The 12,299-nt window shown below is 35.0% G+C and overlaps 1 protein-coding gene across 4 annotated transcripts; it reads right to left on the bottom strand.

Moving 5' to 3' along the window:
- LOC135624359 (protein yippee-like) lies at window positions 1-6,326 on the bottom strand. 4 transcript variants are annotated; one of them, XM_065127874.1, is made up of 6 exons: window positions 5,994-6,326; window positions 4,616-4,791; window positions 4,185-4,228; window positions 562-670; window positions 422-477; window positions 1-244 (listed from the first exon to the last, which is right to left on the bottom strand). In XM_065127874.1, the coding sequence occupies exons 2-6, from the start codon at window positions 4,664-4,666 to the stop codon at window positions 160-162; spliced, it is 345 nt and encodes a 114-aa protein (XP_064983946.1). In that variant the 5' UTR covers window positions 4,667-4,791; window positions 5,994-6,326; the 3' UTR covers window positions 1-159. The 4 variants fall into 4 exon arrangements, with proteins under 4 accessions (XP_064983946.1, XP_064983943.1, XP_064983945.1 ...); XM_065127871.1 differs by having other exon boundaries at window positions 4,616-4,796; window positions 5,994-6,325; XM_065127873.1 differs by having other exon boundaries at window positions 4,616-4,788; window positions 5,994-6,325.
- Window positions 6,327-12,299: the final 5,973 nt, after the last annotated feature.

Below are 12,299 nucleotides of genomic sequence, written 5' to 3'. Positions count from 1 at the left end.
TTGCAGGCAAAGAAGCATGAGAACTATATTGCTTGGTATTTAGTTCAGCTGCCGGAAAGATGCAGACAGCAAGCAATTGCTAGAATTCACATGAATGTCTGAAGCAGGGAAGAATTTACAATCAGATGATTTAGTGCTTTGCTTGGGGTTCAGAAATAATCATGCATCATCAGCATCACTGCCACCCATATGTGCATCATGAGTTACCCAGTATCGACTTCCATCAGGCCCTGTCAATTTAAACCTGCTCCAGGGTAAGAGCTGAAATTAGTCAGTTGCATATTTCAGCGAGAACATAACCCTCCAGCTTAACCGTGGAAGCAACTTGATATTGTCATTCTTCTGTGGTATTAGTTACCGTTCCATGTTTTCATTTACTAAGTTGAGAAAATTAAAAGAACATAAATCATCTTAACATCACCTCTCCAGAACAATTTTCCCTTCTTTGTACTTCTGGGCCTTTTCATGAGCAGCATCCTGAAATGATCAAGTATTGGATCAACAGTAGCAGTCATAAATACAGAAAGATTAAGCCAAAAGGGAAATTGAAATTAGCCTTACGTATTTCCATCCAACTATAGACCCACAACCAACACAGAAAATATCAGAAACAGTGTGCATCCCTGTAATCATCAACCGCTCCTCTTTAATTCCAACCGTCACGTTCACCCTGTCAAGAAATGAAAGAATAAATGGCCTTTGATTAGTTGATAATTGGACACATGGTATATGACCGTCCCACCGAATACCACAAATCTATCATATTATAACATGAAATAGCTAGAAATGTTACTCAATGTTCTTACAGCAAGCTAAAGATAACATGCGCCTTTGGCATTTCTGTGACATAATAGAACTTAGACGAGCTGGAACAACTGGTTCAGCATACAAGGTGCATGAAATGGTTCAATCTTTGAAGAATATACATGCACAAAGGCAAAAATGTGCATCAAACGCACCAACATTTTGGGTTATCTTTAATCTCATATGACTATTGGTCACTGTGTTCTCAAAGCAGATCTCATTCATATGCACCTGGCTTTATGATGCAACCCATGAAATTTAGTGAGAATAAGGTATCACCATATTGGTGAAAGTAAAATTGAGTTGGTAGCATTCAATGATCAGATGAATGCAGCACAGGCTCTCTTCTTTTATATTAATTTGACCTTGACAGTGTGGTCGCCGAATGCTTAAATTACAGTCATCAATAGACTTAAAGCAAAAGGAGCATATTATGTAACAAGGAGATCGAAATGGGTTTAATAAAGATCCTATTCTTTTTGTACTGCACCTAGTTACTTCCGGTACCCCTACAAAATTCAAAATTTTTGTGCACTTAATGAAGTTCAGAACTATGATAATGAAAAGAAAAATATAACATACTACTAATAGCAATGGTTCTGAATATTCAATATTTAAAACCAAACAGCACCATTGACAGGTAAGAATGATCAGTCTATCAATCTCTATAATTCATGCACCAACATTTTCATTCAATTGGCAACCAATATTATCTCGACCTTTTTGTTAATTTGCTTATTCTTGTAAACATTAAGAAAATCCTTCCCTCGAGACACATCTTGGGAACCAATGAACATACTAGAATAAGGAACTCACATAGATTAGCAAGATCCCCTTAATGGTTTTGGCTTGACCTTGAAGAAAATAAACCTCCTGAAGCTTAATATCAAGACACTCTTAACTTAATCCCTCAAAGAAACTACACTTAGGCACTTAGCATGTACCAGTAGTCATTGTAAAGTGTTCATGTCCCTGCTGAATCATTATTGGCCTAATTCCTCTCCTTAAAGTAATTAGTTCTGCCAGATTCTGCATATGTTAACTAGAAGAACCCTTGATAAGTCTGAAGAGTGTGTGTATATAAACCCAAACTATCCAGCAGGGAATATAGAATGCAGAAGATCAATATCACACCAGCTCCAAAATCAACAAAGATATTATCAATAGATTTGAGATGACCAAGTTCAATAGTGCCAACTCTTTGACCTGATCTCTAACCTGCTATAGTTGAAAAAATGATGGGTCCCATCATCAGTTCATATTTCTCGAAAATGACAACCATTTTAGCTATGTTTATAGACAAAATCAAGCAACATCTCCAGTATATTTAATAAGTTTGACCTATTGCTATATAAATTGAGTATATAAACATACAAATAGGAACATGAAGTGGCAAATTACTCCCCATCCACTTTAGAAAAATCAGAGAGTTGCTCATATACATCAAGTGTATCAGCAAGTCATGCCAGGCTCCTAGAGCCAAGTATACAGGACAACAAAGTTAAGTGATTACTGTTTCCTTGAGTCCTTTCATCAGTTTCTATATCCTATTCCCATATATTTCCACAATATATATATATATATATATATATATATATATGTATATATATATATGTATATATATATATACACGTATACATACATACATACATACATACATACATACATACATACATACATACATACATACATGCACATATACATATACACATATATATATAATACCACTTTGACCATACTCAAACTTTGGATTTTAGAGGTGCAACATTTTCTTCTGAGAGGAGAAACATCTTACTATAATATGCATGGCACTATCTTATAATTACATTAACTAATCTCTAATATGGCCCACTACTTAGCAAGTTTGTTTAACCAATTAAGCAAAACATAATTATGTCAAATTTCACAATTCACATACAGCTCACTTTTCACATGATTTGGCCTCCTCCATTAAATGACTCTCTTGGAAGATCCATATCTTGTCTAAACGACTAGAAAGTGTGCCAGACTTTTAAAATACCTCAAGGAACAATTATGAAATACAATTGCATCATCAGATATCCATGCATACAGCTAGATATACTCAAACCCAAAAAAGAACAGGCCATCGTGTCCGCACTCTAACATGGTAAACTGTAGTATTTAGAAGTAGACAAAGGATCGAGAAAAATTATCATCATTAAAATAAATATCCCAAAATTATCATTTCAAACAAACACTACATGGCAGGACACTATTTAGAGCATGAACATTCAACATGTGTTTCAATTTGAGCTTCATACATTTAAATAAGAGTGACAATGACAATGAAAATTTTAGCATGTCCATCTAACATAAGGCAAAGTAAATTGCAATCACATTTTATGGTCTTACCCATAATATACAAACACAACCTTGTTATCTTTCACAATATCTTTTGTCATATCAAAGGTCTCTCAGTGCACCTCACTCATACGAACTACTTATCTACAGATCCGAAGTTCTCTAATCTTGAAATGATAATTGTTCATCGAGGGCTAAGTTCAACAAGATTTTCCAATCTTCAAAAGCACAATCATGTTTGAATAAGAAGAGAGTTTCCCTTGCTTTAAAAAACCTTCTCTTTGGCTAGTTCCAATAGTTCATTAGATGAATCCATATGACCAAGTTAACAAAAGATATGTTGTGAAAAGTTTTAAAAAATCCTCATGAAGATCATATTTACTAAGACCTACTAATTTAATCCCAAGCACTCAATCAATTTGAAATATATACAACTTCAATCTATGCCCTTCACCAAATAGCATAATGCTACTTCAAGATTATGAAATAATTTTTCCAAGAAGTCCAAGGTCACCTATCCTAAGTAGCCTTAAGAAGAATGGGATGACCATTGAATAAAGTATTCGTAACAGTCCTCACCAACCATAAAAATAAATCCTGTGAAATTGAACTTGTCACTTATTGATCAAATGTCACAAGTCCCACTATGTACAAAAGTATTAATCATAAGAAGTATATTTGATAAGATGTCTGAGACATGAAGCCACCTGTTAAAAATAACTGACAACCCAGCTATACTTCCTCTTTTTATTTTTCAATCCAACCATCTCTTTTCAAAAGAAAAAGAAAGTATTCACTATTCAATAAAAAGTATTTACAAAAAAGGGTACTTGTTACTATACAAAAGACATGTGATGTGATATGTAGTTTGGTCCATAACAGTGTTGACTAAATCCTATTGCACAAACCATAAAGAAGAAAGCAAATGAAAAAGAAACAGAACGAATGGATCAAACCAAAAAATATCAGAAGTATTTGAATTTCACCAGAGCACAAATATGATTTAATAATACAAATCGGAAACTTGAGCAATGCCAAAAATAGCCAACGCCACTTACGCCTTATTGAAGAGATAAGCCCTCCCGTGCTTGCAATGGAAGGCCTGTATGTAAAAATAGAGAAAAATAGTCATAAAAAAGGCAAATAACTTGTTGTGTGCTAGATAGTATCACTCTATCAGAGAAAGCTATGAACTCGGAGGAAAGGTCAAGAAATAAATTTGTAGAAACTCATGTATTCTTTCCTTTTTAATTTAACAATTTGAAGGTAAATATCTCAGGTTTACTTGAATCTAATAGCAGCAGAGAAGCAATTGATGACCTACAGGATGATATCAAGAGATAAAAACACAATTTTGGAGAAATGACAACTTGAATACAATACTCAACCAATCTTCTGGAAATATGTAGTCAACTGAATCCAGTTCAACATAGAAATAGAAAAACAAGAGCAACAAAATAGTTTTTGAAGTAAACTGTTCTGTAAATACCTTTGATTCATCGTACCAATACAATTCCGCCCAAAGATCCACCACAACCATTCCGATATTTCCTCCCCCCCTCTTGTCCAACTCTCCCTCATGCACTCTCTAAACAATGATGGTTCTTTCTACACCTTGCTCAATGCCTCTGCCACGTTTAGCCACCACAGGCCACTCATTCACTGCTAATCTGTAGGTTAGTGTTCAGATGGCTGTGTGCAACTCACTTATTAAAGCAATGCTAAAAATCTTATAACACCTCTGTCTGTAACAGAAGATTGATGCATGCTACCAAAGAAGGAATGCTTAAATGGCCTTAGCTGATGAGGAATCACAAGGATATAAAGATCCATCTGCTAAAGATAACACTAAAATGTTGAAAATATAAAATACATTTAAAGAAGTAAATCCTACAATGAACTTGATCCTTAGTCAACCTATAAGCAAACTATTGATCACTTGGTAATCAGTCAAACTATCAAACAAATATAAAAGCCATCTTACTCAAGACTGGACACCCTTATCTGTATAAGTATGCAATCAAGATAACATACAGATTTAGAACTTGGCTGTGGTAGATGGTTGGGTAGTAAATAGTGATGCTGGTTCAACTGGATGATGCTTAGCAATTACCAGTGAGCCACTGATGCTCTTTCTTTCTTGACATGATTAGTTAATTTATGGAACATATGCAATGATCTGGTAATTAAACAAGAAATTTCAATCAACTTCCGCAGACTGAAAACACATGGATGGGGGAGGAATTCCCACTCTTCCAAGATGGCCAACTTTCTCATTGCACTCATCCGTTTTACAAGGTCATATGTCGATTGAAAACCCTAACAAGTAATCTAATATTATGGTCATTCGTTAATTGTATCTTATTCTAGTTACAACTCATTAGTCTCATTGAATGGACATACCAACAAAGTCATAAGTTCCAGCTATTTACGGTCCTCATGTTTGGATGATTCTCCATTGAGCAAAGAAAGAAAGAAAAATAAAAGTGTGGTTGATTCTCCATTGAGCGATGTTCGATCAGTAAGAATTGGAAGTCTCATGCTCAAAAGACCAAATAAGCCATGGAAATAATTTCTCTCTCAGACTATGTAGGTAATTTACGTTTGGACATCCTGAGTTGAGTCCTTTTCGATCCTATCCTTCTCATTCTCCTCAACTATGAAAACTTCTTGAAGAACTGTGAACCATTAATAGGAAGTACGATGGAAGATTTTTGTGGCCCGTTATAGAAAACTTGATACCAAGATCAAAAGCAGGTAGTTTTCGAACAAGCAGAGAACGAACAGGAACGAAGTTCCCTCAGAAATCGCAATGAACCAAGAAAAAACGCCTTGGTCGTGGCGTGGGATGGAAGATTTTGACGAACCTTGGAGACGATGTCATCGGAGACGGCGAGATGAGCCTGGCAGTGCTTACAGCTGTAGATCTTGCCCTCCAGACTAATCAGAAACAGCCGCCCCATCTCTTATCTCTACCTCTTGACCTCCTCGGTGTCAAGCCACCGCTCCTCCGCCTCCAACTTCTCGGCTCCAATAATGTCGATCAAAAGGGAGAACGCCCTTCCCACGCTCGTCCCTGCCCGCGACGAAAGATCGATGCGCCGATCGCTGCAACAATCGGGAGAGGGATGGAAGATTAAACCAAGGGGAAAGAGGGCGGAAGAAGGGGGAAGTTAGGAGAAGGCGGCGACGAGGAGGTAGGATATACGCGTCGACCGAGCACCTGGGTAAGAGCACAGCGGAGGCAATCGAAAGCGTGTAAAGGATGGAAAACACGGTACAGAAGACACCGACGTTGAAGTCGTGACAGGTGTCGGTGCTGGTTGGTTACGATGACCGAAGAGAACAAGAGGTCGAAAGGTAGAGAGGCGTTTCGGTGTTTCGTGTTTGGCACCGAGAGAACGCCAGAATCTCGTTCATAATATGTATGCCACAAAGCTTCAAATATATATAATGACAAATTTACCCCTGCCGACGGTGCTTGTTAGTGAACCAGGGTGGCGGACATGTCCAACCCGACCCAAATCAAACCCAATCCTAACCCGAGCATCCAGCTCGCTCTCAAATGTGATCCAAACCAAGCTTGATTCTTCTTGAACCCGACGAATTGATTTCATCTCTTTCATATGAAATTTTTCCTATATTTTTATGATGCAGCACAATGATATAATCCTTCGTCATTAATATGAAATATATCTCGACAATAATTATAATGTTCGAATCTCAAGCACATTAAATTATAACTAATATTTTAATAAAAATATAAATATAAATAATATGTATATATTATTTTCATAAATAGTATGTTTATTTTCATATGTATAAATAATATGTATATCAGTTAGTGATATGATTTGTGATGTTTATATTTCATAAATATGATAAATAATATATTCATATTTTTTTACTTTTAAAATTGTAATATATGTCTTCCAAAAATATTATCCTCGGTATTTTATGAAATATTGGTTGAGCATGTCTAACAATCAATATTTAATTTAAATATATTTTATAATAAAAAAAGTATGATCCTTTGATTAAGTTGTGATAATAAACATATATATATATATATATATATATATATATATATATATATATATATATATGGATTGAAGTAGTGATTGAATTGTTGAATGAATTTGAACATGATTAAAATAAAAAAAAGTTTCAGTTTTAAACGTACATGTGGAGGATAATAAACAACTTAGGCATAGATGAAATAATAAAAAAATAAATTAAAATATAAATAAATGAGGGTTTGAGAGATGAGTTTAGATAATAATGTTGAGATATATAAATGAGATCGAGGGATGAGTTAAGATCAAAAATATTATCTTTGTTAGGTCAAATTAGACTCAATTAAAATTATCAAAATATTATAATTATATTAATAAAAAGAAGAAAAAAAGAAACCTTGAAATAAGGTCCAATGGAATTAGACCCTAGATCTCAAGGTAACCTCTTAAGCACCTTTACTTTATTTTGACCTCATCCTCTATACCAACCTAATAACCCATGTTTCTTTCTCTTCTTTTTCAGTTATTCTCTTAACTTTTCTCATTAAGATTAAGAAACCCTAACTCTAAGAAAGGTGAAGATAAAAAACTTAATTCTTTTCCTTGTTATACTTTGGAATTTTTGTTTTAAAAATTATAGATTAATCTTTTTAGCTACTTTGAATAATCTAGACTTCAAATTAATTTATAATTTTTGGATATGTTTTGTATGAATCTTTTATAGTTCTAAGGCCTCTAGAATCACTTTAATCTAAGATTGATACATAAAACTATGAGTGACTTGTTAAGGAGATTTATTTGAGCTAAATTGATCTTTTAGGGATATGATTAGGTTATATTTTTTTAATATTTTAAAGGGTTCCTTTAGTGTTCTACAGAATTTTGAATCGAGTAAATACCACCTTTATAAACCAATATGTGAGTGAATAACACTTTTTGTTTTTAGTCCATTAACAACATCTGAGTGTACATGAATAGATTTGCTTATAACTATGAACAAAAATATTAATTTTAGTTTCTTTTACTTTATTTATGCCTTCATTTCATGTAAATGCCTTCATTTTAGTTTCATATTAAATAACTTATAACTATGAACAAAAATATTAATTTTAGTTTCTTTTACTTTATTTATGCCTTCATTTCAAGTTTATGTCATATATCATGTGCAATATTATAAGTAAAAAACTTTGATTAAACTTATTTTTTATCTAAAGTATAATAGAAGATATTCATAGCTTTAGCATTAAAAAATATATTCTCTTTTCAAAATCATTTCATTCATCTATTGGTTTAGAAGATTTTTAAAAACCAACTTCGACAACATTCCATAAATCAAAATCGATAGAAAGCAAGAAAATTCTTGTTCTAGTTTTCTAATAAGTATAGTCTATCCCATTAAACATAATAGGTAGAGTGATGGAGTTATCCTCTTGATTATCTAAAAATATCATTAGATCTTTCTTGGGTGTTAATTCAATTGAGCAAATCTTGCTTTGATATAAACTATATCAAACTATTAGGATCTTAATGATACTAAGAGGGGGGATGAATTCATACTATAGAAAATTTTAACCAAAGCTTTATCAAAAAATTTGTATTAAAAAGACGATTAATCAAATACTATGTGTGAGTAAAGTTTATGATTAAAGTGAATGATAATAATTAAGTAATCATAAACAAAAGTTATAAGTTGGAGAAGGAAAGCAAATTGATTTATAGTAGTTTGATCTTCTCGACCTACATCTACTCTCGATTCCTCTTCCCTTAAGGTCATTGGCTTTCACTATCAATTCTTTTTCTAATGGACAAATATCACCTACCCTTGTTACAACTTTTCTCATTTTTATAAGCTTACGAGAGAACCATCACACTTACTTTTTTACAAAAGATCTCCCACCTACTACAACTTAGTATCACAACTAAACTCAAAAAGGAGGAAGAGACTCAAACAATGCCTAAAGAGATATCTTTATAGGCCTATTAACTAAGCTTGAGTAGGGTATTTATAAGCCCTAAGAGGGTTTAAGAATGAAGCTAAATATTTAAATCCCTGAAATTTCAAAATATGAGTGGTACTACCGTCGACTTTGGGCGGTACTACTATCGTAATGAGGCTGCAAATATGTGTTAGGAAACCTGAGGCAATATCAAATACACAGTGGAAGAACAAAAAATAAAAATCTCATATTTCCTATATAAAAAGGTTTCTCATCGTCATGTAAAAATTGGTGCGTAAAAACTTACAAAATCGAAAAACTATGTATATGAAAGATATATTACCAAGGGAGATCGTATATCCTTGGAAACCTATAGATCTATGTGAGAGGATAAAATAGGTCAACTATCCTCCTCTCTAGCAATGATCCACATGGCAAGCGTTGCCAAGACACTTCTCAAATCGCTGCATAATCCTCCTTTCCATATGCACCACATGATCAAGAAGGGGCCAACCCTTCTTACTATCTACATGTCCCAAATTGGGGCAGTCGACTAAGGAGGAGAGGGAGAGAGGAGTATAGGAGGTGGTACCTAAAAAGACTCTAGTTTATGGTCATTTGGTTCCCTAAATAGAGGTCTCTATAAACATACCCTAATGGATCATGTCTTATTGGTACTAGTCATAGGTGCCCTACAAGCCAAACACGTGAGTGATGACACATGTGACATGGTATGCATTTTTTTGTTTATTATTATTATAATATTTTCTCACTTTATATTGCTTATTGCATATATATATTATGATGTCTATGGTTCTATGCAATAGAAATCAGATTGTAATGAGATCATGATAATAAGATCGATTCACCTTTAAACACAAACCATAAATAATCCTGGTCATAGGTTACTCAAGAGGGACAACGAGATAACTAGACAAACTGGTGTACTATATACCCATCTATATGATGGAGGCAGTTGGTCTCATAACTGCTTGTGTGGGGACACTAGGGATATAGTGCAAGTGCTCATTGGAGAATGAGTTCAATGATTGATCTGCTTACGAAATATTAGATGATTGATGATATCTCATTGTCAATAGTAATTTTGTCATCCTAGTGGTGTATCTGGTCCTTAGACTTGAGACATCAAAAATGTCTTGTATGAGTACTATCCTCTTTGATACCGAACTTATAAGTATGAAAGTTTCAGATCTAGTACAACTGGTTATCGAGAGTGGTATCCAATCTTACGAGGGCTATTGAGTGTCGATAGAGGATCATTCGCTCTCGGTGTCATGAGGGAAATATCTTATGTATTCTTACTCCGACAAATCTATGGCTAGGGTCATTCAGATTGAGAGAGAAAGAGCTCTCCAGGATTTGAACGAGACTCGAGTAGAAACCATATGAGCTTGATAGCTCTATGCTCGGTATACGGTCTTTGGAATATTATATAGATAGACTATAGATACATGATAACTATGGACATACATGTCAAATGAATTGGATTCTCCTATATCGTCCAAGGACTGCGACGTAGTGGCCTAGTATGTCCATAGTCGATGAGTCGAATGAATTATTATAGAGGTAATAATTCACTAAGCTAAAAGAAGTTCTGGCAGGTATAACTCACGACCAGCTCGATATTGAGCCTAGAGAGTCACACACATATATTAGGTATTGCGATGAGTATAGGTTCGAATATGAGATATCCATTGGAGCTCATATCTTATTGGATATCTAATAAACCCCTGAATTATTGGATCCTATGGATAAAATCTAATAAAAGCCAATAAGAGATTATTGGGTAGAGATTCATTAATCTAGGAGGCTTGGGTAGTTGGATGGAGATCTAGTACCCAATAGAGTAGAATTCATTAGGGTTAAGTTGATAGAGGGGTCTCAATAAATAGGCGAAAACCAAAAGGCCATAGGCTAGGCCTTTTTGGCTGCCACCTTCTATTTTCCTCTCCCCTTGTCCTCCTCAACCAACAACCTCTATTTCGGGCGTGTGGAGATTTGGCAGCGAGTTGAGAAGCGTCTTCGCAGCCTTTGCTGTGTGTTTCATCGCTAAAGAGGAGGACATTTGTCCTCCTTCATCATCTCTTACAAATCTATAGGATTTCAAAGATATACAATCTCCCTAGGTAACACATATTTTTTTATATATGTAGCTTTTGATTTTGTAGCTTTTGCGCACTAATCTTCGCACGACGATAAAACCTTTTTGGAAATCTGGGATTTTTCTTTTTGTTCTTCCGCTGCGCATGTGATGTTGCCCCTAGATTTTCTAATATTGATATTAGAGTCAGATTGTTCATGCAAAAGATTGGATTTTAAACTATGTGTATTATGTTTTAGAAAGGCTTTTGAAATTAAAATTATTGATGCAAAGGCGAGAAAGGGCAACAATTATTGTTGCCCTTATAGATTGGTTAAAGGTTGCTTGCAGCCTTGGCTACCACTTGCGTGCAGGCAAGCTGCCTGCAATTGCAAGAGTGACACTTGCAATAGTGGTGTCCACGAACGAGCCGCCTAGGGGAGCGGCACTCGCCCGTAGGCACGATCGCCGCCCGCTGGCAAAGAGGGGCACTCACCCGCAGGGGTGGCGCCGCCCGCGGGCACTATTAGGATCAAGTCGACACTAAGAGGGGGGGTGAATTAGTGCTTACGAAAAAAAAACCGTTGGCTTTGAAAACTTTGTTCGATGAAATAATATCGGAAAGACGTTTAAACTTAAAATATTTGCAAGAGTAGTAATGAGCAGGTAAAGTAGTTACAAAATAAGTAAACAAGTAGAGAAAGGGAGGCACACCAAGTTTATAGTAGTTTGATCGTCGTGACCTACATCCTCTATCGATTCCTCTTCTGTCAAGGCCACTAGCATCTACTAACGATCTTTCTTCAATGGGCGAGGACCAACTACCTTTACAACTCTATTCTCCTTTTGATAGGCTCATGAGAGAACGTTAACAACCCCACTCACTCCTCTCTTAAATAGAAATCAACACTTAGATTAGAGGAGGAGAAATCGCTCGCTACATGAAGTAATAGATGACTCCAATCTTGCTTAGTGTTATATATTGGGCTCCAAGACTCCCAAATTATAGAGACAATATGAAAAGATGGATGTTAGATCCATTCTCCTATATGTCCGTAAATTGTTTGAGGAATAGTGAATGACTCAACGATATGTTATATCCAAGAGTCTCTTCCATGC

The sequence above is a fragment of the Musa acuminata genome, chromosome BXJ2-10 (genome assembly GCF_036884655.1).
Source record: "Musa acuminata AAA Group cultivar baxijiao chromosome BXJ2-10, Cavendish_Baxijiao_AAA, whole genome shotgun sequence".
Lineage (NCBI taxonomy): Eukaryota > Viridiplantae > Streptophyta > Magnoliopsida > Zingiberales > Musaceae > Musa > Musa acuminata.
The sequence above is the reverse complement of the archived record's forward strand: the minus strand, read 5'-3'. Positions and strand labels throughout refer to the sequence as shown.

What these genes read in the sequence shown, in the direction of transcription:
- LOC135624359 (XM_065127870.1), bottom strand. Translation starts at nt 6,089, where the DNA reads ATGGGGCGGCTGTTTCTGATTAGTCTGGAGGGCAAGATCTACAGCTGT. An exon ending in CTATAGTTGGATGGAAATAC is followed by an intron (nt 478 to 561) that starts GTAAGGCTAATT and finishes TGATCATTTCAG; the next exon opens with GATGCTGCTCATGAAAAGGC. An exon ending in GGGAAAATTGTTCTGGAGAG is followed by an intron (nt 245 to 421) that starts GTGATGTTAAGA and finishes ACCCTGGAGCAG; the next exon opens with GTTTAAATTGACAGGGCCTG.